Source organism: Doryrhamphus excisus, linkage group LG10, assembly GCF_037039965.1.
Source record: "Doryrhamphus excisus strain RoL-2023G ecotype Guam linkage group LG10, RoL_Dexc_Guam_v1.1, whole genome shotgun sequence".
Taxonomy (NCBI): Eukaryota; Metazoa; Chordata; class Actinopteri; order Syngnathiformes; family Syngnathidae; genus Doryrhamphus; species Doryrhamphus excisus.
The window spans coordinates 5,589,695-5,617,615 of record NC_136366.1 but is presented as its reverse complement, the minus strand read 5'-3'; the positions used below and the strand labels follow the sequence as shown (position 1 = coordinate 5,617,615).

The following is a 27,921-nucleotide window of genomic DNA, read 5'->3' as shown; positions in this document are numbered from 1 at the left end:
TCACCCGCTTGCTGACTATTTGGAAATATACACAGACGGGAAGATCCTTCGGGTTCGGAGAAGCCGTTCCACCGCAGCCTCTGACTCCTGTTCAACAGTTGAACGGTTCATTGTCATTCCCAGCGATGTCTGAGGCGCACAGACAGGCTGTACATTACAAGATGAGGCGGGATTAGATGACAGCGGGTTAATCTTTAGGCTCACCATCTGGCAACGCCACGAGAATTAAACTTGAAGCCCCCCGAGGCCTTGGCCGCTCTGCACACGGACGCCACCTTTTCCAGTGGGATTTGGCAGATGCGTATGTCCCTTTAAGACCAGCATACCTAAACTTTTGTTTACGTTCGCAAAGCCCGTGTTGTTGTTGTACGCTCATCCGGTGCCGCCAAGATTAGAAAGGAGACTGCGGCTGTAGAGTACACAGCGAGGGCTTCATTCATGTTTGGAAATTCCGATTGCGTCACAGTACATGTTTCCATAGCACGAAGCAAGACATGGAAGCGGACCAAATACTGCAAATGCTTTCTTTGCGTTGATGGTGACCTTTGCTAAGCTGCTAGTAGCAAATACGACACCTTCCTGACTCCTAGGCTGACTCCTACTAGGATGCGTTTATGTCATAACCTGACTTTGGAGATTATTACCAAATATGTTTGTTAGTAGCATGGAAACTCTTTCAGGAAAAAGCCAAAATAAACAAACAAAAGTATCGGTTTAGGCTGACAAGGACTTTCTTACTAGAGTCATTCATTACAAAGTAGTTAATTATCCGTCCGTTTTCCATGTGGCTTATCCTCACGAAGGTCGAGGCTAAATAATCAATCAAAATAAACATATGAAATAATAATAATGATAAAATGTCTTGACAACCCCCAAAAATAACTAAAAACAATTACACATGTATTATAATAATTAAATTGGCAAATAAAATAAATACAATGAAAATAGTAATGATCAAATATTGAATCAAACATAATCAAATAATCATTACATAGAAAATGGATGGAGGGATGGAGGCTGATGGATGGATAGAGGCTGATGGATGGATGGAGGCTGATGGATGGATGGAGGCTGATGGAGGCTGATGGAGGGATGGAGGCTGATGGAGGCTGATGGATGGATGGAGGCTGATGGATGGATGGAGGCTGATAGAAGGATGGAGGCTGATGGAGGGATGGAGGCTGACGGAGGCTGATGGATGGATGGAGGCTGATGGAGGGATGGAGGCTGACGGAGGCTGATGGATGGATGGAGGCTGATGGAAGGATGGAGGCTGATGGATGGATGGATGCTGATGGAGGGATGGATGCTGATGGAGGGATGGAGGCTGATGGAGGGATGGATGCTGATGGAGGGATGGAGGCTGATGGAGGGATGGAGGCTGATGGAGGGATGGAGGGATGGATGCTGATGGAGGGATGGAGGCTGATGGAGGGATGGATGCTGATGGAGGGATGGAGGCTGATGGAGGCTGATGGAGGGATGGATGCTGATGGAGGGATGGAGGCTGATGGAGGGATGGAGGCTGATGGAGGGATGGATGCTGATGGAGGGATGGAGGCTGATGGAGGCTGATGGAGGGATGGATGCTGATGGAGGGATGGAGGCTGATGGAGGGATGGAGGCTGATGGAGGGATGGAGGCTGATGGAGGGATGGAGGCTGATGGAGGGATGGAGGCTGATGGAGGGATGGAGGGATGGATGCTGATGGAGAGATGGTGGCTGATGGAGAGATGGAGGCTGATGATGGCCTGAAGTTCATGAAAGAAACATCGTATTCATGAAGAGACCAAACTGCAACACAAATGCAGAGAAACGGCGTGAGGTTGGCGGTTCGACCACTAAATCCATCTGATATGATTATTCTTACATACTTTCTCCTCCAAGCTCACATTTTCCAATGTCCATGTACGGAGGAGATCCCAGGTCCAACCGGAGGAATATAATCCCATCAGATCATTCCCTGCTCTCATCTGCATCATCCTCTGTTCTATGATTCTACTAATTGTAGCAAACAGTGACCTTTTCCCTCCCTAACCAACAGATGGGGGTCGAGTGCCCAGCAGATGGTACGCCACTCAACACAGCCAGTCGGCAGCAGAACAGGAAACCAAAGGAAACCACAGGAAACCGTCCTTCGTGCTCCATTCTCCGTCCTCCATCTTCCGTCCTCCTTCCTCCGTCCTTCATCCTCCATGACTGCCGATTCCAGGAAAAATACACCTACTTCTTCTCACACACATCTACGCTAGGAAAAAACACCTTATCATTGTTGAGGTGCGATCCCACTGATCCCATACTGAGTCATATCCAGGCTGGTATCGCTGATACCTATCCCGTGCCAATCAAAACAAGAGTCAGCTCATCAAGGCATGTAATTGGACACCTATAAAGCCCAAAAAAATCTTCCAAAAATTGCTAACAACTCCTGCATACTAAGCAAGCTACAGCCACATTGTTATTATTATTATTATTGTTATTAACATTGTTACGCCCAAGAACTACATTACTGGTGTAGTGACACCTTGACACACCACACCGGCTAGCTACTAGCCGGCATGCGACTAGTTCAGCCGGCTGGAGAACAGTAACGCTACATATTGGAGCTAACGCCACTGCTGCTGTGTTTTTGTTTTGGAGTTTGTAAAAGTTAACGCTAGGTGTAGCGTTGCTTTCTATGTTGCTACGTGACATCCATGCACCCAGGAAGGATGTTCCGCTAATGCTTAAAAGGAGCAAAATACAGCAAAAGAGCAAGGTCTCCAGGTGGAATAGGTGTGTCCCATTACGTGCATTCATTGTTTTTATCTCACATGTTTTCCTGTCTCACATAAGGATTGTGAGAGGATTGATTCCCTAAGAAATATTGCATGTTTTTCCCGTTGTGAATGTGTGATGACAACAAAGATGGACGTCTACTCTAATGAACCTCGCAGCTCCATTCCTGTCCTGTGTTGGTTTTTCCACAAGCTTTACTAGGACTGAGCGGCATCGGGAGGGACTCTTAAGAAGCGTCATCGGATTAGCGAGCCGGCACCTGCCTTCAGTCGACCAGCCAACACCTTGACAGACGCATCATCTCATGCGTGGGCACGCCTTCATCGCTGCATTTTTGAAAGGATGAAGCATGTGAAGGTTGAACATCTGCCTTTGGTCTTTGCTTTGCTCCGCGTCTGCTTTGGTAAGTTGGACTCTTTCACATCAAATAGAGTGTACTAGCGCAGGGAGTGACCAAAGTACATCAAACCCTCGGAAAGAACCCCTCTGTAAGAACCCAGCTGAAAGAACTCCCCTGAAAGAACCCATTGGAAAGAACCCCTCTGAAAGAACCCCTCTGAAAGAACTCCCCTGAAAGAACCCCTCTGTAAGAACCCTCTGGAAGAACCCCTCTGAAAGAACCCAGCTGAAAGAACTCCCCTGAAAGAACCCCTCTGTAAGAACCCATTGGAAAGAACCCCTCTGAAAGAACTCCCCTGAAAGAACCCCTCTGTAAGAACCCTCTGGAAGAACCCCTCTGAAAGAACCCATTCGAAAGAACCACCCCTGAAAGAACCCTCTGAAAAAAACACCCCTGAAACAACCCCTCTGAAAGAACCCCTTTGAAAGAACCACCCCTGAAAGAACCCCTCTGAAAGACCCCCTCTGTAAGAACCCCTATGAAAGAACCCCCCTGAAAGAACTCTTTTGGAAGAACCCTCTGGAAGAACCTCTTTGAAAGAACCCATCTGAAAGAACTCCCCTGTAAGAACCCTCTGTAAGGACCCTCTGTAAGAACACTCTGGAAGAACCCCTTTGAAAGAACGCCTGTGAAAGAACCACCCCTGAAAAAACCACTTTGAAAGAACCACCCCTGAAAGAGCCCCTCTGTAAGAACCCCTCTGAAAGAACCACCCCTGAAAGAACCACCCCTGAAAGAACCCCTCTGAAAGAACCACCCCTGAAAGAACCCCTTTGAAAGAACCACCCCTGAAAGAACCACCCCTGAAAGAACCCCTCTGAAAGAACCACCCCTGAAAGAACCCCTCTGAAAGAACCCCTAAGTAAGAACCCCTCTGAAAAAAACCCTCTGCTGTTTTTTTACAATAATAACATCAAAATATTATGACAAAAGGTTGTAATCTAACGAGAAAAGTACTTGCAATATTATGTGGCAAAATAACATCAGAAAAATAAAAGCTGAAATGTAAAAAAAGATGATATTTTATTAAAAGTTAAAATATCATGAGAAAAGCACAAAATAAAGTTGTCCTTTTTTTAAAATTAGTTAAATTATAACTTTATACCTAACTACATAGTCACAATTTTATGGGAATGAACATATGAAATAAAAATACATTTTGTTAAAAATGTGTGAAAATAAATAATTGGAAAAAAAACTGAAAAGAAAAGCTTGAACATATTTGTCAACATTTTCAAAAGGAATAGTTTGAAAATGTGAAAAAGAAAAGAAAGATTAAGTAGCATGACCATGTCCGGTTTCTATAAAAGGTTTTTCTGAGGAGGCTGACGTAATCCGCCGTAATCCCAAAGGTACCAAGAAAGGGCGTGTCGACACCCGTGATGTCATTTTGCTTTCCTCCCCCAGCGCAGGCGGACTTTGCCCCTTACTTCTTTGACAACGGGCCGTACAGCTACAATGGGAACATGGCCCTCTTCAGCCTCTCGGAGGACACGCCGGTTGGTGAGGTTGACCCACACCACCAAACGTCGGACATCTTTATCTTCACCACATTTTCACAGAAAATAACAATAATCACAATCAGAATCAGCTTGTTTAAAAACAAAATGTCAGTGTGGGAAAACAGAAATCACATTTGGAGCCAAAGGAGACCACAAGCTAGCTTAGCTTGGCTGGTATTGTAAACAGATGGCAATAGGTTTGATAAAGTGATCAAACACGCTAGCATGGATTAGCGTAGCCTGTCAAGTTCAATACGAGTTGCTGTATACATGTATACATACTGTACATACATACGGTACATACATACATACATACGTACATACATGTATACATACTGTACACACAGTACATACATACATGTATACATACTGTTCATACAGTACATACATACATACATGTATACGTACTGTACATACGTACATACATACATACATACATACTGTACATTCATACATGTATACATACTGTACATACATACATGCATGTGTACATACATACATGTATACATACTGTACATACATACATACATACATACATGTATACATACTGTTCATACATACATGTATACATACTGTACATACATACATGTATAAATACTGTACACACAGTACATACATACATACATGTATACATACTGTACATACATACATACATGTATACATACTGTACATACATACATACTGTTCAAACATACATGTATACATACTGTACATACATTCATACCTACATACATACATACATACATGTATACATACTGTACACACAGTACATACATACATACATACATGTATACATACTGTTCATACAGTACATACATACATACAAGTATACATACTGTACATACATACATACATACATACATGTATACATACTGTACATACATACATGCATGTGTACATACATACATGTATACATACTGTACATACATACATGTATACATACTGTACATACATACATACATACATGTGTACATACATACATGTGTACATACATACATACGTACATACATACATACTGTACATACATACATACATGTATACATACTGTACATACATACATACTGTTCAAACATACATACATGTATACATATTTTACGAACATACATACATACATACATACATACATACATGTATACATATTTTACATACATACATACATACATACATATATACATACTGTACATACATACATACATACATACATACAAACACGTATATATACTGTACATACATACATACCTACATACATACATACATGTATACATATTTTACGAACATACATACATACATACATACATACATATATACATACTGTACATACATACATACATACATACAAACACGTATATATACTGTACATACATACATACCTACATACATACATACATGTATACATATTTTACGAACATACATACATACATACATACATACATGTATACATATTTTACATACATATATACATACTGTACATACATACATACATACATACATACATACAAACACGTATATATACTGTACATACATACATGTATACATACAGAACTGAAGTGTTTTTCCGCTATCAGGATGTGAATAAATGGTTCCCACGCAGGTACACACATCTATTGCCTCAACGGGACCGACCCAGAAGGCCAGGAGGTGAGCTACGGCCTTTCGTTTGATCCCGGCTCCAAACAGTACTTCAGGATCAACCCCCACACGGGAAACATCACCTTAGTGGAAAAGCTAGACCGCGAGGTATGACCTGCAACACTGAAATGATGGAAGGTTTTCGCTCGCTTTTTTGTGCTCACTTTTGCTGTTGTTTGTGCTTTTTCTTGTTAAATGATATTTTTGGCGTTCACCACGACCAAACAACACATTGGACACCTCCACCGTAGATGTACCACTATTTTTGCGTTTATGCTCCACTAATGTTTGTTCACCAACTGCTGCAATTTGAACTTGAATGCACCATGGCTGTGTTTTCCTGACTCCCACAAGCAAATCGTGGATCTACATGATATGTTATATGGCCGTGTGCTCCATCTTTGTTCTCAGAGAGAAGATTCTTTCGATGTTCTGGTCAGCATCACCGACGGGAAAAGCAAGGTAAGGAGCACACACTTGAACTAAATAGATGGGAGTGAAATTAGAAACAGGTGTGGGAGATGGGAAAAGCAGGAAAAAGGACACAAGGCAAGAGAGGGGGTGACTACCAAAATAAGAGCATCCACTAGCATACACACAGAGTACTTAAAAGTGTCATGTAGTAGACATTATATCAGTAGATTGAAATATGCTGTCATATATTTTTCATTGTAGTAAGGTAGTACTGAAGCCTCCTCAATCTTATGTATCGTCTCCTGATACCCAAACTAAAAATACAGTATGCGTACACGTCTGGAGATGCTTTCATTGATGGCACTGTTTCAGGTTGTGGAAAGAGTGACCATATTTGTGATGGACACAAACGATGAGAAGCCCCAATTCCAAAACATGCCTGCGATCATTGACGTCCTGGAGGTCTGTGAAGGTGTCTTCCAAACCGATATGTTACAAAAGAATCATGTGTAAACATTGACATGAAATGTGTACACTCATTGTAGACGACAGAGTCCGGACACAGCATCTTCAAAGCGGAGGCCGTGGACAGAGACACGGGCTCGGGGGGCTCAGTCACCTACTACCTTCTGGTAATTGGCTGTAATGGCCCCTCCCTTTCTGACAGCTTCATTAGAGGTTGACTGCATGATTGGTGCATATTAATGCTTCCAGTACACCTTGCAATCCAACCTACCTTGGTGTTCCCTGCATTAGAGTTAACCGGCGGCTTGCTACTTGTTGATGGCCAAGCAGAAGCTCCACAATGCAAACAAGCCCCTGACCAACACAGCCAAGAAAGTCACCTTTCCGCACCCCACTTTCTTGGCAAAACTTGCATGGGTGTCCAAAGTGTGGTGCAGGGGCCATCTGTTCAACATGGCTCATTGCAGAAATAAAATAAACAAAAGCCTAGCAAGAGTGGAAAACTACAGCAAAAATGCATAATGTTACTACGTTAAAAAACCATAGCATTTCAGTATGTGGAATCAAACTATGGAATGGATTGAGTAAGACCCTCAAACAATGCACAACGATGAGCCAATTCAAGAAACAATACAAGCAGTTGATGTTTGCAAAATACAAGGATGAAGAGTCTTGAAAAATTAAATTAAATTAAATTAAATTAAATTAAATTAAATTAAATTAAATTAAATTAAATTAAATTAAATTAAATTAAATTAAATTAAATTAAATTAAATTAAATTAAATTAAATTAAATTAAATTAAATTAAATTAAATTAAGAAAGCAGGAAGTGAACAAATGTAACACTTACTGAGTGTAAAAGTACCAGATGGAGGGGTAGGATTTAATAAGCTTTGCTTCTTCCTACTCCTTTTGGACATGTGGAACTGTGAACTGATTATGTGATGCATTCAATTGTAATCTGATGCATGTTCAAATGAAATAAAACCATTACCATTACTAATAAAAACCCAAAATATATTTTTAAATGTATATGTTGTTTGTGATTGAAAATGATATTGTAAATATGAAATTGACAACATTGACAGTTGATAAGAGGAAAGACACTAAGCTGTATTATTATTATTATTTGGGCCGATATGAGGGAATTATGGCATCATAACGATAACCGACAATTTATAAAAATGCCCTAATTTGGCGGCAATAGCCTACTGTGCAGGTGAGCAAACCAAGTGCTTCTTTTTTCTCCTATCTGTGACATCAACATCGACATTTGCCCAAATCCACGTTAAGTGGGTTAAATAAAAAAGCCTGGTGGTCCAGTCTTCTTTTTAATGTCAAAATCTGGTCTCGTCCGATGAGCGTCCATGCATTAGGGCGGCGTAGTTGCACGGATTAACATGACAATTACATTTGTTGCACGTGTGGCTGATTTGGCGATGGAGTGGCCCGTCAATGTTAGCGCACTTTGGGGCTTTTAAGAGCATCTGGCCGGCCGTGGTGGCGAGGACGATTGAGGCGGCTCACATCTGTAGAGGGCAGCTTTCACCTGCCTGAGCATATGGGCTCCTTCCATCCAGATGGACAAAGAGATATGCGCGCTGTGGCCTAATTCAAGTGAGTGTTTCCATGCAGCCATCTGACCACTCTGGGCGCCGTCTCACGTGAGAGCCGCTAATGGGGTTTCAATCGGGATGCTTTCACTCTTGTGACCTTGTTTGAGCCTCTTGTTTTTTTTTTCTCTCTTTTTCTAAATCCTGCTTTTATTGTGCTTTGTGTCGCAGAACGCACAGTTGAGCTTGTTTGCCATCGACAGACACAGCGGGGTCATTCGCATCAAGGCAGAGGAGATGCTGGACTACGAGAAAACAAAGACACATTTTGTCACCGTCATTGCAAAGGTGAAGAGAGATGACGTTGCCACTTTCAACATAAACCATGTGCGGGTTTAGTCTATTATACTATTTCTGCAAAAACACCAAACGAGCTATGTGCGTATTAAAATCAATTAGGGCTGTCAAAGTTAATGCCTGAACAGAATGTTCCTTGAACACCACTTTTTTTTGACACACAATAAACATGCGCATATCCCATACCGCAGTTTGGGGAACAAATATTGAGCAGAAATGTAGAAAGAAAAAGGTATTTTGTAAATTTAGCTTCAAGCATGCTAGCCGCACAGTCAGGAGATCAGGACGACTTGGGTTCGAATCTCCGCTTAGGCATCATGTTAGCTTCATATCCACTCCAAATTGTCCATAGGTATGAATGTGAGCGTGAATGGTTGTTTGTCTATATGTGCCTGCATTACACATGAAAAAAATGTTTTTTTTTTTTTTAATTATAGATAAAAATATTTCCATCTGCGATTAAGTGTGATTATTTATGAGTTAACTAAGGACAAAATGAGGTTAATCCCAATTAAATACATGCAAAATATTGATAAGCAATAATAAGGAGATTTAAAAATTACTATACTAGCATTTGTAACCCGCAATGCATGCTGGGTAACTTCAAGATTCAAGATTCCATACACGGGTTACGATACGATTTAAAAACGCTATATTTTAAAACGTAATGATTCGATATCGTGTACAAACGATATATTGTGTGTATATTTATATATATTTATGTTACATTATGTCATTATATATTTTATATATTCAAGCGAAAACTGTTTTTTTTCTTTAAATTATAGATAAAAATATTTCCATCTGCGATTAAGTGTGATTATTTATTAATTAACCTCAGGACAAAATGGGGTTAATCCCAATTAAATACATGCAAAATATTGATAAGCGATAATAAGGAGATTTAAAAATTATCTAAAACAATACTAGTGTTTGTAACCCGCAATGCATGCTGGGTAACTTCAAGATTCAAGATTCCATACACGGGTTAGGATACAATTTAAAAACGCTATATTTTATATGTACACGATACCGTGTACAAATTATATATTGTGTGTATATATATATGTATGTTACATTATGTCAATATATATTTTATATATTATATATGTTACAAGTCCAGGATGTACCCCGCCTCTCGCCCAAAGACAGCTGGGATAGGCTCCAGCACCCCCCACGACCCTCGTGAGGAAAAAGCGGTAGAAAATGAATGAATGAATGAATATATGTTACATTATGTCTTAAAGAACGTGTCAGGAATCAGTATTGGACATTTCAAATACTAAATAATGAATCATAATCATAAAAATACAAATATTTCCAACTCCAATTACTCTTTCTTGCAGGATGGGGGCGGTACGTTCAACGGCAAGGAGCAATTTTTGTCCTCTTCTTCTACCCTCACAATTAATGTGATCGACGTGCAAGACACGCCGCCATCTTTTATCGGGACTCCGTACTTTGGCTACGTTTACGAGGTGTCAACACCGGTGAGTGTTCGGTTACTTTGTGTCTATCTGCGGGGCTGCACAGTGGGTGAGTGGTTAGCATGTTGGCCACACAGTCATGGACATCTCTGTATGGAGTTTGCATGTTCTCCCTGTGCATGAGTGGGTTTTTTTCGGGTACTCCGGTTTCCTCCCACATTCCAAAAACATGCTAGGTTAATTGGCCACTCCAAATTGTCCATAGGTATGAATGTGAGTGTGAATGGTTGTTTGTCTATATGTGCCCTGTGATTGGCTGGCCACCAGTCACATGGTGTTGTGATATACTGTAACTGAGGGATTGGTATTTCAGAAGTGAAATAAGGTTTATTGGATTAACACAGGGCCTCACAGCTAGGAAACCCCAGTTCAATTCCACCCTCGGCATGTTCTCCCCGTGCATGCGTGGGTTTTCTGCGGGTACTCCGGTTTCCTCCCACATTCCAAAAACATGCTAGGTTAATTAGCCACTCCAAATTGTCCATAGGTATGAATGTGAGTGTGAATGGTTGTTTGTCTATATGTGCCCTGTGATTGGCTGGCGACCAGTCCAGGGTGTACCTTGCCTCTCGTTTCAAGTCAGCTGGGATAGGCTCCAGCATACCCCCACCGTAGTGAGGATAATCGGCATGTATGGACATGTATCTGTGTTTTCCCAGGGGTCCGAGATATTCACAGTTGTGGCCAAAGATGGTGACGTGGGAAACCCAAATCCAATTAGATATTCTTTTGATGAAGGTAAGCGTGTAAATCACAGGTCGATGCCATATGAAGAGGTGGACTCCAGATATAACGTGTACTGTTGCTTCCTTTACAGGTGACGATGGAGTTTTTAGCATCAATGAGACCACCGGCCTTGTCACCCTGCTGACAAGTCCCATTCATCTAAAGAGAGAAATCTTTAACATTAAAGTCAAAGTCAGTAGTCAGACTTTCAATGACCTTGGACGCAATAAGAGATAAACGTGCTTCCTTTCTGCAGGCATCTGAAGTGAGTCCAGGAGGCCGACCCATGGACTATGGGGTGACCATGCTGGTGATCCGTGTGGTGGACCTGAATAACAACCCACCTACATTCTACGGAGAGAACGGCACCCAAAGCATGTTTGAGCTGACCATGTACGAGCACCCCCCGGAAGGGGAGATACTGCGGGGGCTGAAAATCACAGTGAGAGACGCCGATCAGGTGAGGGGAGACACAAAAGCGAGACCGATGTTACGTAACGCTCCGCATGCCCGCCTTCCACCACTTTAACTAATGAGAAGTGGATTGGTTGCGTTAACCGTGGCGACCTTTTCAGGCCATGAGACCGCTTTGAGCCTGTCGTAATGGCCGCCGATCTTTATACGAGGAAAGCGCACAAATTAAATGATGATGCAATCTGATTTTAAATACATGACGCTTTTAGACTGATTTCAATGCGCTTACTGAATGCTTTCAGTCACATGTACTCTATATATCTAAATACTCTCTCTATACTATGTATCATCTATAAATACAGTATATATTTCACACATAGAAGCAAAGCTTATTAAATCCTACCCCTCCATCTGGTGCTTTTATAATCAGTAACTGTTACATTTGTTCACTTCCTGCTTTCCACAGTTTTTTGTTTAATTTTTAAATATTGTAATTTTTTGTCCCATACTGAAGTACGAGGTGATATGACCGTCCAATGACATAATGGGTACCATAGTAACTGTTCATATAATGATATATATAGCACATCATGACTGGTTCAAGAAAAAAAAACATAAAAAAACAACTTAAACTATATTAGGAAAGCAGGAAGTGAACAAATGTAACAGTTGATTGTACTGATTGTAAAAGTACCAAGTGGAGGGGTAGGATTTAATAAGCTTTGCTTCTTCCTACTCCTTTTGGACATGTGGAACTGTGAACTGATTTTGTGATGCATTCAATTGTAATCGGATGCATGTTCAAATGAAATAAAAACATTACCATTACCACATATGGTACCAATAATTGATGACTTTTTTTTATATCCACCAAGAAGTGTGGTTTGTGTACACCTGGCGGTAAGAAGGACTCCGACAAATTAGGATGTGACCAAGTGTACCCGTCTGCATTTGTTTGCATTAAACATGATGACATTACTACATCACTGCTGGTGTGGCCCAGCAAGGTGCACTGTATTCGGGCACACACTCCGAGCAGCTGGTGTGACGCCATTATTTATCACAGCAATTTTTTTTTATATACAGTAAACCTCGGATATATCGGATTCAATTGTTCCCACTGGTTTTGTCCGATATAAGCGAAATCCGTTATATGCGTATACCGGAAAATGTCAGTTTTACGCATATATCAGATTTATATCCGTTATAAAAAGGCACTTCCTTGACTATGTTTCCAATGTACCTGGACTGGGCAATGAAAAGAGACGTAAGGTAATGAGAATTTAACTTTATTGGACTCTGTGCATAACAAATTGTTAATTAAGCTAGGCCCTGTTACGCCCGTCAGGCCTACGTTATTTCCAATAGTGAGGTTAAGATCTCATTCACTGCTGTGCTAGTATTATTGACGTCACTCACTTTTATATTTGTCCTAAATCTGGAGCCAGGAGAAAGACACGATGCGGCCATCCGATATATGCGAGGGAAATTGGAACGGGACTGGAGATTTTGTCCGAAATAGGTGAAATCCGATATATGCAATGATTTTTTATTGGAAATGCATTACAGAAAAATTGGTTCTGTCCGTTGTGAGCGAATTTCCAATATATCCGAGTCCGATATATATCCGAGGTTTACTGTATTTGGATTTTTCAGTATCAAAGACTTCAGTTATGTTGAGTATTTTACAGTAATAATAATATAATAATACAGTACATGACAATACAATTAGTATTTCCACTCATAAATGTGTTTCTTATTTGTAGGGCGCCAATGCAAAATTCAACCTGAGGCTGATCGGGCCTGGCAGGATGCTACGTGTGGTCCCGCAGACGGTACTGAACGAGGCCCAGGTCACCATCTTGGTGGAAGACTCCGCCGCCATGGACTACGAAAGGCACCACTTCCTCACGTACAAGGTGTGTGTGATTTGAATCCCGACACTTCCCATCACAAGCTAAAAAAAAGTCGTACTTCTTTTAGCTACTCGCCGTTGAGATCGACACGCCGGAGAGGTTCAGCTCCACGGCGGATATCATCATCCACCTCCTGGACACTAACGACAATGCGCCGAAATTCTCCTCCGATTACTACATAGCCAGAATTCCCGAAAATTCACCTGGCGGATGCAATGTTGTGTCAGTTCTGGTGAGTTACTCGTCATCCTGGCTAAAAATATAACAATCCCCTACACACACACACACACACACACACACAAATACACAAATGTACGTCACTGTGAGCTCAAGAGGAATACTCGATTTGAACAAAATGCCAGAAAGAGGCTTTAATTCTCTAAATGTAGACTTTCGGTGCTGAGGTAGGGATAATATGTGAAAACATGTAGATAAAAGCTAGGCTAGGGAAGCTGCCAGATGGCTATCACTTTCATTTTGTTGTGTAACACCAAATTCCCCTCCGTTTTTTTTTTTTTTTGAGGATGTGTAAAACATGTGCACAACACCGTGTTATACCAACAAATAACGTTATGTTAGTGGAAGCATCCTGGGAGCCATTTTGTGACTTTCTCCTCCCGTTTGTCCTTCATACAAACCCCCTTGCACGGGCTCAAAGCAGCAGCGAGGCTCATAAATCCTCCCGTTGCGTGAACACCAGCAAGGCTCGCTGCCTTGATCCCAGGCAATTTCAATCAGATAAAAGAACAGCCGACAAGTGACCTTGCTCACATGGAGACGGTGAACAGGCGTCCCCGATGCAGCAGATTAGCCGATGACACGATGATGCGACGATGACATCGAGCGTATCTTCTTTTTTATAGCTTCGACATCATGTTACTGACCTGTCCACGCCACTTCATTTCCCAATAAACAAAATAATCCCTGCCTTTTTTTTTTTTTTTGGTGTTTGGGACGCCGCAGTATTTTGAAGGACTCTCATTTTCCGGGTTCTTCATATCATAAGATCTCGCCAGATTGGGACGTGACAGGATTGCTGTCATGTGGACGATAATAAATACAAGAATTAACCAAACAATAAGCCAAAATGAGGGCTGCACGGTGGACGAGTGGTTAGCGCGCTGACCTCACAGCTAGGAGGACCAGGGCTTGATTCCACCCTCGGCCATCTCTGTGTGGAGTTTGCATGTTCTCCCCGTGCATGCATGGGTTTTCTCCGGGTACTCCGGTTTCCTCCCACATTCCAAAAACATGCTAGGTTAATTGGCCACTCCAAATTGTCCATAGGTATGAATGTGAGTGTGAATGGTTGTTTGGGATAGGCTCCAGCATGCCCGCGACCCTCGTGAGGAAAAAGTGGTAGAAAATGAATGAATGAATGAATGAATGAATGAATGAATAAACCAAAATGAACTGTATGAAGTCAATATATTGTTATGCACAATCTATTCTATGCATTAGTTTCAGCTCCTCCATAGAACAAACGAAATGTATCACAAAGAAGTACCCGGAATACACTAAATAATGGCCGCAGTTGAAAATGTCAAGAATGTACACGTTGCACTGTTGGACCTTGAGGAGGTTCTAAGTAAAAATAATAAAAGGCAATTTGACTTTTTCAGAATATTTTTCAGTCAGCAATTTATTGCATTAAAGTGAAATTAACAGCTCATCCAAAGTTTCAGGGGAAACTCCAATCCTTATGTAAGACTTCATCACATGTCTTTCTCTTTGTGCGTTCTAAAGATATAAAAACAGATAAAAAAGAGGCAGATTAGAATGCACGTAATATGGATAAACATGGATAAAAAACACATAAAACCTTCTTGGAAGTTTTTGGAGGTATTTTAATAGCAGACTTCATCTAAAAGTTATTGGTATCTACAGGATATTGGTATCTCCAGGTTATTGGTATCTACACGGTATTGGAATCTACACGATATTGGGATCTACACGATATTGGTATCTACAGTTTATTCGTATCTACACGATATTGGGATCTACATGATATTGGTATCTACAGGTTATTGGTCTCTACAGGTTATTGGTATCTACAGATTATTGGTATCTACACAGTATTGGGATCTACACGTTATTGGTGTCTACACGGCATTGGTATCTGCACGTTATTGGTGTCTACACGGCATTGGTATCTACACGTTATTGGTGTCTACACGGCATTGGTATCTACACGTTATTGGTATCTACACATTATTGGTATCTACATGGTATTGGTATCTACAGATTATTGGTATCTACAGATTATTGGTATCTACAGATTATTGGTATCTACAGATTATTGGTATCTACACGGCATTGGTATCTACACGTTATTGGTATCTACACGGTATTGGGATCTACACGGTATTGGTATCTACACGGCATTGGTATCTACACGGCATTGCTATCTACGTACACATTATTGGTATCTACGTACACGTTATTGGTATCTACACGTTATTGGTATCTACACGTTATTGGTATCTAGTACAAGTTATTGGTAACCACAAGTTATTGGTATCTAGTACAAGTTATTGGTATCTAGTACACGTTATTGGTATCTAGTACACGTTATTGGTATCTAGTACAAGTTATTGGTATCTAGTACAAGTTATTGGTATCTAGTCCACGTTATTGGTAGCTAGTACAAGTTATTGGTATCTAGTACAAGTTATTGGTGTCTAGTACAAGTTATTGGTGTCTAGTACAAGTTATTGGTATCTACACATTATTGGTATCCACACGTTATTGGTATCTAGTACAAGTTATTGGTGTCTAGTACAAGTTATTGGTGTCTAGTACAAGTTATTGGTGTCTAGTACAAGTTATTGGTGTCTAGTACAAGTTATTGGTGTCTAGTACAAGTTATTGGTGTCTAGTACAAGTTATTGGTGTCTAGTACAAGTTATTGGTGTCTAGTACAAGTTATTGGTGTCTAGTACAAGTTATTGGTATCTACGCGTTATTGGTATCTAGTACAAGTTATTGGTGTCTAGTACAAGTTATTGGTGTCTAGTACAAGTTATTGGTGTCTAGTACAAGTTATTGGTATCTAGTACAAGTTATTGGTGTCTAGTACAAGTTATTGGTATCTAGTGCAAGTTATTGATATCTAGTACAAGTTATTGGTGTCTAGTACAAGTTATTGGTATCTAGTACAAGTTATTGGTGTCTAGTACAAGTTATTGTTGTCTAGTACAAGTTATTGGTGTCTAGTACAAGTTATTGGTATCTACACATTATTGGTATCCACACGTTATTGGTATCTAGTACAAGTTATTGGTGTCTAGTACAAGTTATTGGTGTCTAGTACAAGTTATTGGTGTCTAGTACAAGTTATTGGTATCTACACATTATTGGTATCCACGCGTTATTGGTATCTAGTACAAGTTATTGGTATCTAGTACAAGTTATTGGTGTCTAGTACAAGTTATTGGTGTCTAGTACAAGTTATTGGTATCTAGTACAAGTTATTGGTGTCTAGTACAAGTTATTGGTGTCTAGTACAAGTTATTGGTGTCTAGTACAAGTTATTGGTATCTACACATTATTGGTATCCACGCGTTATTGGTATCTAGTACAAGTTATTGGTATCTAGTACAAGTTATTGGTGTCTAGTACAAGTTATTGGTGTCTAGTACAAGTTATTGGTGTCTAGTACAAGTTATTGGTATCTAGTACAAGTTATTGGTGTCTAGTACAAGTTATTGGTGTCTAGTACAAGTTATTGGTATCTAGTACAAGTTATTGGTGTCTAGTACAAGTTATTGGTGTCTAGTACAAGTTATTGGTATCTAGTACAAGTTATTGGTGTCTAGTACAAGTTATTGGTGTCTAGTACAAGTTATTGGTATCTAGTACAAGTTATTGGTGTCTAGTACAAGTTATTGGTGTCTAGTACAAGTTATTGGTATCTACGCGTTATTGGTATCTACGCATTATTGGTATCCACGCATTATTGGTATCTAGTACAAGTTATTGGTATTTATTACAAGTTATTGGTATCTACGTACACGTTATTGGTATCTACTGACCTTGTGAGTTGAGCTGATTATGTTGACCTTTTTCCTGGTCACATGACATGTTTTGTTGCTGTAGCTAGGTATAATTTGTGTAATATACAAATGCGCTTGAGTATTATAAGAATTACTGAATTAAATTGATTTATACACGTGACCTTCTCTTTAGGCAATAGACCCAGACTCAGGACCATGGGGTGAAGTGAAGTACTCCATCTACGGATCCGGGGCTGAATTGTGAGTATATTCATTCCCTGATTTGCCCGTGTCTTTTTGTTGCAGGTGAAATGACATAAGTGTAATTACTGTCATTAAAGTCAACTAGGCTGTTCATCAGCTGATCAAAGGTTCAACAGCACAGCCTATAGCCAAAAACTTACCACTTCCACACGGATAGGGAGGATAACTATTAAGAGTTATTTAACCTTTAACATGAACATTAATCAAATGTAATAATTTTTTCTGGGTACATGATACCATACAGCATCCATATCAAACTTGCGCGGGCCGAACTAACATTAAACTTTCATTTCAAGGCGGGGGCCTCAAACTAGTGTCCTGCGGGCCACATTTGGCCCGCGGGCCGCAAGTTTGAGACCCCTGATCTAGATCCAATGGAGAACATTTGGGGATGGATTGACAAAAATGGCCATTAGTTCCAGACAGTGGATGCCCTCCGTGAAGCCACCTGGAGCAACATTCCCAACACTGGCATCAAGCATGCCCAAAGCCATTGTTATCTTTATTTTATATTTTATCAAAGTTTTCCTTGAGCTATATCGTCTTCAACATGTGATCAGCTGATGAACAGCCTGTTTCACTTTAATGATTTTTAATGTTTTGTCTTACTCCCATTTCCTTTTGCGTTGAGATCGCTACTTAGAACCTCCTTAAGATCCAACAACGCAAACTTTTGTGCAATTCCACAACTGATTTTTGACTGATTTTTATCAGGAGTGTCCAGCGAATAAGAGCTCAATGGTTGATTTTTTGTTTTTCGTGTCAGTTTGTAATCCCAGACTTGAGAAAGAAATGTGTTTTATTTATAAAGCAAAATAATTTTCAATCAGGATCCTCAATGAAAAAAAAATTGTGAAAAATATCCGTATTATCGGTGTGACTTCAAAACATCTTTTTTTGTACCACGCCACTGTGACTCTTATGAAAGTCTTAAGAACGGATGAGATCATGAAGTCTTTGGTCTTCTTTTGCTTGCCCTTGTTAATCCTCTAATGGGATTGGGGGGGGGGGGGGGGGTGAAAATAGACCGTTTGCCTCTAACCAGCGTGAACTCTACCAAAAGCACCACAGAGTCACTAAACAAATCAGACTTGATTGAAATTGTCATGGGAAATCTGGTGTTGGCTCCCAAATACACAAGAGCCTACACAAGAGTGAAGACCACATCTTGGAGAATAAGAGGACGTAAAACTGGGAAAAATGTCATTCATTGCTAAAATGTCACTTCATATAGGTCATCTCCTCTCCTGCCGGGGACAGAGCCCATGATGGGCAGACTCACATGCCTCGACACCCACGGTGATGAGCATGTGGAGGACTTATTTTGGATATCGGAGGCAGATGGCAAGTGGGTGTGGCATTGATGGACGGGTGTACAAACCTTTTCCAGTGAGGGCCACAGCAACACATAAAATGCTTATTAATTTCTACCTGAATATTTCAACCTTTTTCTAAAAACTAGTATGACTTAGTTTTCATAATAATTTGACTTTATTCCCATATTATTATAACTTGATCCCCATCTGAATTCTCTAAAAATTACAACTTTATTTTCTTTTATGTCTCATATATTGACTTAAAAATGAAAAAACATAATTTCTTTCATATTTCAAGTCTGTGTTAATAATATTTCAAGATTTCTCTTAAAATTGCGACTTTTTCTTGTTTGAACAGAATGTTTTTCTCATAATGCTTCAGTTTTTGTCTGAAATAATCTTCCCATCATAATTTGAGTTATGACTTTATTTATTATTTGTAATATATTTATTTGTAAATTGTGTGTTAGTTTTTTTCTGTTAATATTTTAACTTTCTGCTATTTTACTTTCCCATACATTCCCATAATATTTGACTTTTTGCCTTCTCCGTAATTGTCCAAACAAATGCAACTTTATTATAATGAATATAATATAATTATTATAACAAATATGATATAATGATTATAATAATACTATTATGACTATTTAAAAAATTAAGTTTATTTCTGTAATATTTCTAAAATTCTGTACAACTAAAATGACATGTTATTTGTCATCATAATATTATCTCTTTTGAAATTCCCTTTTCCTTTTTATTAGAAAATAACTTTTCTTGTAATATTTGGACTTTATGCGCGGTAAATTACATTTTTTTCCCATTTTTGCTGCTGTTTTTTCCCCCCAACGATTAACTTTCCTGTTTTTAAATTTTCTCCTCGTAATTATGACTTTATTCCTATCAATTTGGACTTTGACTTGTAACATTCTAACTTTTTCTGTAACCTAATTTTTCAAAAATGACTGTTAATAATATTACAAAAAAAGTACAAAAATGTTATGTCACTAAAATGATGTTATTCTATTAAAATGATGAAATTCTGTTGCTTTTCCTAATTACTAGTTAACTACCTAGTTACTTTTTCCTAATAATACTTTACTCTTGTAAAATACTGCTGTTGTTTATTTTAGTTTTCTTGTTAAAGGGGACCTATTATGCTCCTTCTCAGCCTTTTGTATTGAGTTGTGGGCTCCTATAGAGCAGCTACACACAATAACCCACACAAAAAGCTTTCTAGAACTTCCAGAATCTGCAACTATCCCAGCTGTATTTTCTTGGATATTCCACCCACGACCCGCCTCCAGACACGCCCATTCCACTGTGAGTGGTCACACTCCCACGAATTGCAGAGGAGTTCCGGACTACCAATCCATAATTGGTCCTTTTTAAATTCTATTCCATTGTACGATGAGCCAATCAAAAAACAGCCACAGGCTGCAAATGGTCCCTGAGCCACACTTTGGACACCCCTGCATTAATATGTATCTTAGCATACAAGTTAATGTGTAATTATAACCAAGCTTATTGTCCTGACACCAACGCAACGTCCGCAGGTTCTTGATCCAGCCGTCTACTGGCATCATCTACACGCAGCCGTGGGCCAGCCTGGACGCTGAGGTGAGGTCCAAGTATAACTTCTACGTCAAGGCAGAGGACTCGGAGGGCAAGTACAGCCTGGCCGAGATCTTTGTCACCGTGCTGGACCTCAACGACCACCCGCCTGCCTTCAATGATAACTTCCTGGAGAAGACCATGGTGATTGGCGCTCCGGTTAAAATTGAGGTAATTGTTCATCGGACGATGGAAAGCATAAAAAGGTCGCACAAGGACGGATGTTTTACTTCACCATAATCCCCGATCGGCAGGCTGTTGACGACGACGCAGAGGTGCCAAACAACGTGATCGAGTACGCCATCATGAAAGCTGAGCCCGACAACAACATCTTTGACATCGACAGCGACACGGGAGAGATCAACCTGAAGTCCTACATCAAGTCCATGGCCATCATTCAGAACATCACCAAGAAGAGGGACTGCACCTGGTCGCTTGTGGTGCAGGCCCGGGACCGAGGACAGCCGTCCTTCAGCACCACCGCCGTGGTCAAGATCGACATCACCGAAGCTGTGAGTACATTTTTTTTCTTTGTCTGAATTTTACAGTAAATTTATGGAAAATGTGCAGAAATTCTGTGTAGAGCTTGGTTGATATGCCACTTCTATGTGCCCTGTGATTGGCTGGCCACCAGTGCAGGGTGTAAAGTCAGCTGGCATAGGCTCCAGCACAACCCGGTGACCCTGGGAATAGGCAGTATAGAAAATTGTCGGATGGATGGATTTATTTATTGGTAACAATCTGGCTAATTTTGAATGGGATGTCAATCTCTGCACATCTTGCTACTTCATCTTGGTTTCATGGTTTTCTATCTGTACTGTGAGCATGTAGTAACACCTATATTCATGATAACATGTCATAATCTTTCTTTAGTATTAATTATTATTATTATTGAAACACTTATATGCTAGGACTACGTTAAAAAACCATAGCATTTCAGTATGTGGAATCAAACTATGGAATGGATTGAGTAAGGACCTCAAACAATGCACAACGATGAGCCAATTCAAGAAACAATACAAGCAGTTGATGTTTGCTAAATACAAGGATGAAGAGTCTTGAACCAGTCATGATGTGCTATATATATCACTATATTGACACTTACTATGGTACACATTATGTCGTTGGATGCTCATATCACCTTGTACTTTGTTACGTGACCAAAAAAAAAATTAAAAATTTAAAAAACTAAATACAAATTAATAAAAAATAATAAAATAAATTAATAAATAAAATAAATTTGCTAAATCCAAGGATGAAGAGTCTTGAACCAGTCATGATGTGCTATATATATATCACTATATTGACACGTATAAAAGTCTATTGTATGGTCATCACATCATACTTCAGTATGTGACAAAAAATTAAATTAAATTAAATTAAATTAAATTAAATTAAATTAAATTAAATTAAATTAAATTAAATTAAATTAAATTAAATTAATAAAGAAAGTAAAAAAAATCTTAAATTATATTAGGAAAGCAGGAAGTGAACAAATGTAACAGTTACTGATTGTAAAAATACCAGAAGGAGGGGTAGGATTTAATAAGCTTTGCTTCTTCCTACTCCTTTTGGACATGTGGAACTGTGAACTGATTATGTGATGCATTCAATTGTAATATGATGCACGTTCAAATGAAATAAAACCATTACCATTACCAATTATTTTTTAATACTGGAACTTCCTTCCAGGGTGCATGGAAGAACAGCAGCAGTGGCAGCTCCAATATGTAGCGTTAGCGAGGGTGAGGGGTCACTACTTCGCTAACGTAGTTCTTAGGTGTAACAATAACAATGTGGCTGCAGCTTGGTTGAGATGCAGGCATACGTTGGCGCTTTTTGGAGTTCTGTTCAGAAGGTTTATACGGCAGGAAGTGCATTTTTAGCTGTCTCTCATGTCTCAAATTGTGCATTATGGATGATGGGCCTCAAAAAAGTTTAAATTCAGCTTGGAATCCTGCAAATTGACCCCCCCCCCATGATTAGCATCCTCCACCACAGCAGTTTGTACGCGGCGGTGTCTGACAAGCTCTCTTGTCTCACCTTGTCCTGTTTTCAGGTCAAGTCCAGATTTGTCTCGTACTTCCTGGGCCTCAGGAAACGTCCGAGGGCCGTGTTTGGGATTTTTATGACGGCCGCCACCTTCACCATTTCACTGACAATCCTCATTTCTACGCTGATTTACTGGAACTCTGTGAAAAAGACTCGTGTCAAACCTCAGGGCAAGATCAGAAAGATTATCAGGAGGCCGTAAAGCGAAGCTTCTTGCCTTGACATCATCAGCACCTCCTTACCCGATTGGAACGTTTCTTCTTTTCACGCAGCGGCGTCTGTAACGGAGCACAACATGACTCAAAATGTCTCCTCTGGACAACCTCTCTGATCTTGTCTTGAAAGAATAAAGTGTTGAAATTGCAGCTACAGTAACCGTGCAGTATTCTATTCCTCAGACCTCCATTTTTGTTTGTGTGACAGACTGTGACTTCAGTCCCATGGATGTCAATTCTCCTTGTGCTCTTTTACAGACCCGACTCAAGGGGGGGCCGTTGGGATCTATTTTAGCGCACGATAGAAACAAGCCCTTGCAAATCGTAGGCATGCTGGCAGGCGGGATTAGTTTCATGGTCATAGTCACGGTCATCATCTCCACCGTCACCTTCGTACGCAACAAAAAGTCCAACCGGGTCCTGCCCAACCGCCGTGTGAGGAGGAGGCCCCGCAACCAGAACCCCTGGACTTTCAAGAACCCCTTCAGGACGCCAAGGGACCCCGAGGAGAACTTCCATGTGCAGGAGGAGGAAGAGCAGGAAGCAGGGGAAACGGCGGAGAACCTCAACCACAACAACAACGTCACCAATGTTGTCAGACACTGGCCTCCGCCTCCCTGTGCCCCCTCGCTGCCGCCCCCGCCGCCACCTTATATGCCGGGGGAAAGGAAGTGGGCGGTTCCCACGGTCTCGGCCGCTGTGGCGGCCCGGCCCAAGAAGAAGTCGGTGGTGTCGGGTCAGGACATGATCAACAAGGCGCTGGTGTCAGAACTCAAAATGAGACTGGAGCAGAAGAGGATGCTCAATCATTTATAATGTGTGTGTGTGTGTGTGTGTTGGGGGCAGTGCTTTGCAAAAGTCTTGGGCCACCACAATCTTTGTTGTTTTGAAATTTGACTAAATTCCTTGGATCTACTATGGTGGACGTTATCAGTTATTCAAGTGATATTTTCCAAGTTACTTCGCTTATGGCTTCGCTTAATTAGTTCCACAACCGACGATAAGTGAATTCCTTATTCATAAATGGAACATTTTTCTAGTTAAAGCAAAGAAAACCTGTTTACGACCTTCTAAATATGGGTTTTTAACATTGTTAGAGCCCTCTAGACATGATATAACACCCCTATAGTTACCTTTATGCTCCAATTACCCAATATAGTAGACATAAGATGAGATAATAGGACAGAAAACCTATTTACGACCTTCTAAATACAGGTTTCAACATGATTAGAGCCCTCTAGACATGAAATAACACCCCTATAGTCACCTTTGAGTTTTTTTTACCCAATATAGTAGATATAAGATGAGAAAATAGGACAGAAAACCTATTTACGACCTTCTAAATACAGGTTTCAACATGATTAGAGCCCTCTAGACATGAAATAACTCCCCTATAGTCACATTTACGCTCCTATTACCCAATATAGTAGACATAAGATGAGAAAATGGGACAGGAAACCTATTTACGACCTTCTTAATACAGGTTTCAACATGATTAGAGCCTTCTAGACATAAAATAACACCCCTATAGTCACATTTACGCTCCTATTACCCAATATAGTAGACACAAGAAGACAAAGTAAGAAATCTGAAAAGAAAGCAATTGTCTACAACCTTCTAAATACAGTACAGTACAGTAGTAGACATAATAAGAGAAAATAAGACATAATATAGACTTATAGACACTTTAGAGTATTTAGCTTATTTTTAACTTTTGGGTTCTGCTGCTCATCAGCGTAACTTCACTGACATCTTTGACAACTTTGTATGCGTCTTCCGAATGCCTTATATTTGTATTTTTGTTCATGTAGCCTTTTTTGTACTTGAAAATGCTTTATTTGGGCAAACAAATGCATAGAATCTGTTTAAATATGCGGATTATAATAATGACCAGGCCGTAATAGGCCGTATTCAACCACAAAACTGAATGTTGATTTATTAATTCAATATAACATAAGAGATGATAGTAAACAAGACAGTCCAATAGCGGCAAAAGCTTACCTTAGCGTCAGACGGAATGAAGTTAATGCTTGTCATGTGATGTGTTCAGACACCCAATCAGTGTGTGGAATACGTTCTTGTATATGTCAGTTAGCTAGCCTCACTTCCAAGCCCTCGATGCAACATCGCTGGTGGCTGCGTTTCACATGTTTGAGTGAAAAATGGCGGCTTCTCAAGCGTTTTTCGGTTGCTTCCTTTTTCCCATTTTCCCATTTTCCCATTTTCCCATTTTCCCATTTTCCCATTTTCCCATTTTCCCATTTTCCCAGTCACGATGGACTGTGTAAGTGATAACTGAAACGCATGCGATCATTTATCCTGAGAAGAGATCAGTTGGACACACTTTTCTGTATTTGCCGCAAAGCTCAGTGCTCGATTCCCACCCTCACAGGGGTGGAACCGCTCGCCTATGTGTATCAGTAGCCACGTTTACATGAACCCGAATATTCCAATTCCATTCGGGTTATTTGCTCAAAAGGAAAGAATGTAACCTTTGTATACACCTCATTCCGAAAGAAAAGTGCCAATCCGAATGAATATATAATCGGATTCACAGGGGTGGAATATTCCTTTCCCTAATCCGATTGAGGTATCTTGTACTTTACTGAGGTATCTTGTACATTACTGCAAAAGATTTGCCAGAAACCTCCGTGGTGTCCCACCGGCTGCTCAGAGCGTGTGCCCGAATACAGTGCACCTTGCTGGGCCACGCCAGGTAGCTCCTCCCCCTCTATACTCTGGTTCTCTTGATAGTAGTCATGTGGTCGCAGTAATTTCATGATATTGGATTAGGACAAATCAACTGGTACACTTGGTTAACTCCTAATTTCTTCTTCTTCTTCTTCTCTGGTGTGCACAAACGTAAAAAGTTTTTTATATCATTTTTTGACAAGTTCTCCCCGTTCATGCGTGGGTTTTCTCCGGGTACTCCGGTTTCCTCCCACATTCCAAAAACATGCTTGGTTAATTGGCCACTCCAAATTGTCCATAGGTATGAATGTGAGTGTGAATGGTTGTTTGTCTATATGTGCCCTGTGATTGGCTGGCCACCAGTCCAGGGTGTACCCCTCCTCTCGCCCAAGGACAGCTGGGATAGGCTCCAGCACCCCCCTTGTGAGGAAAAGCGGTAGAAAATGAATGAATGAATGAATATTGACAAGCATAAAGTTCTAAAGATATTGTGAATCTCTACTGTCGAGTTCTGTATGGTCAAACAACAAATCCATTCTTGATGGTCTAAGGTTTTTGCAGAGAGCCCAGCGTGTGTGGCCATTTTATCCTGATTCCAGCCTTTTGTTGTTTTGGTGAAGTCCAACGTTTGTTGTCGAAGTTCAGTGAAATCTCCTTCCAGCAGCTTTTACGGCACTCGGACCGGCTAAAGAGATCAGCCTGAGCCGGTCCCAAAAGGAAGGAAAGCAGAATGATCTGGTTAAGACGGGGTTTAATCCCTGCTCACAGGTGGACACTTCTCCAAACAAGTCAACATGTTTCTTCATTGAAAAGAACAGGGAAAATAAATCTTGAGAAGTTAGGATTTATTATCAAGACTTCATTTTAAGGCTTTCCTTTATTGCTAATTTCAGAGCCTTTTGTTGAGGACTTGGACTGGATTTACAAGCTGCAGCCTGAAATAGAAGACTTGCTAATTGGCTTGTTAAGAAGCTTCGGCGCCCCCTACTGAAATTGTAGAACCTACCTGATCACTGAAGGTAAAGTAAGGTAAATTCATATGCACATACTGGAGAGGATGGTTTATTTTTATTTAAAAGTGCATAGGATGAAATATTGGAAAAACATTCCAAATATATACTTAAAAAAATAATTGATGTGTTTTAAGAATACAACTAATACATATAATAATAATATGTTTTTTTAACATTGTTAGAGCCCTCTAGACATGACATAACACCCCTATAGTTACCTTTATGCTCCTATTACCCAATATAGTAGACATAAGATTAGATAATAGGACAGAAAACGTATTTAAAACCTTCTAAATAAAGGTTTCAACATGATTAGAGCCCTCTAGACATGACATAACACCCCTATAGTTACCTTTATGTTTGTTTTACCCAATATAGTAGACATAAGAGAAGAAAATAGGACAGAAAACCTATTTACGACCTTCTAAATACAGGATTCAACATGATTAGAGCCCTCTAGACATAAAATAACACCCCTATAGTCACCTTTATGTTCGTTTTACCCAATATAGTAGACATAAGATGAGAAAATAGGACAGAAAACCTATTTACGACCTTTTAAATACAGGATTCAACATGATTAGAGCCCTCTCGACATAAAATAACACCCCTATAGTCACATTTACGCTCCTATAACCCAATATAGTAGACATAAGATGAGAAAGTAGGACAGAAAACTTATTTGCAACCTTTTAAACACAGGTTTCAACATAATTAGAGCCCTCTAGACACCAAATAACACCCCTATAGTCACATTTACGCTCCTATTACCCAATATAGTAGACATAAGATGGGAAAGTAAGACAGGAAACTTATTTACAACCTCCTAAATACAGGTTTCAACATGATTAGAGCCCTCTGGACATAAAATAACACCCCTATAGTCACATTTACACTCCTATTACCCAATATAGTAGACATAAGATGGGAAAGTAGGACAGGAAACTTATTTACAACCTCCTAAATACAGGTTTCAACATGATTAGAGCCCTGTGGACATAAAACAACACCCCTATAGTCACATTTATGTTTATGATACATTTATATGCATCAATGTAGAAGGTAGAATTAGATCTATAATGTCTCCCTCACACAGGGATATTTCACGTTTTTTTTTGTTT

General features: G+C 40.0%; 1 protein-coding gene across 4 annotated transcripts; it reads left to right on the top strand.

Moving 5' to 3' along the window:
* cdhr1a (cadherin-related family member 1a) lies at positions 1-27,856 on the top strand. Of its 4 annotated transcripts, XM_058064383.2 has the most exons (18): positions 1-301; positions 2,046-3,182; positions 4,587-4,682; positions 6,273-6,418; positions 6,722-6,772; positions 7,097-7,186; positions 7,270-7,356; positions 8,975-9,091; positions 10,447-10,590; positions 11,247-11,325; positions 11,405-11,505; positions 11,570-11,773; positions 13,494-13,646; positions 13,711-13,875; positions 17,832-17,899; positions 20,772-21,000; positions 21,084-21,341; positions 23,355-27,856. In XM_058064383.2, exons 2-18 carry the CDS (start codon positions 3,122-3,124, stop codon positions 23,910-23,912), a joined length of 2,607 nt encoding a protein of 868 aa, XP_057920366.2. In that variant the 5' UTR covers positions 1-301; positions 2,046-3,121; the 3' UTR covers positions 23,913-27,856. The 4 variants fall into 4 exon arrangements, with proteins under 4 accessions (XP_057920366.2, XP_078650026.1, XP_057920367.2 ...); XM_078793900.1 differs by lacking the exon at positions 1-301 and having other exon boundaries at positions 1,981-3,182; XM_058064384.2 differs by lacking the exons at positions 1-301; positions 23,355-27,856 and adding an exon at positions 22,889-23,329 and having other exon boundaries at positions 2,800-3,182.
* Positions 27,857-27,921: the final 65 nt, after the last annotated feature.

Excerpts from the sequence above, each read along its gene's own strand:
- cdhr1a (XM_058064383.2), top strand. The coding sequence starts at position 3,122 with ATGAAGCATGTGAAGGTTGAACATCTGCCTTTGGTCTTTGCTTTGCTC. Across the intron at positions 4,683-6,272 it reads CTCGGAGGACACGCCGGTTG|GTACACACATCTATTGCCTC; the intron begins GTGAGGTTGACC and ends GTTCCCACGCAG. Across the intron at positions 21,342-23,354 it reads AGATCGACATCACCGAAGCT|ACCCGACTCAAGGGGGGGCC; the intron begins GTGAGTACATTT and ends GCTCTTTTACAG.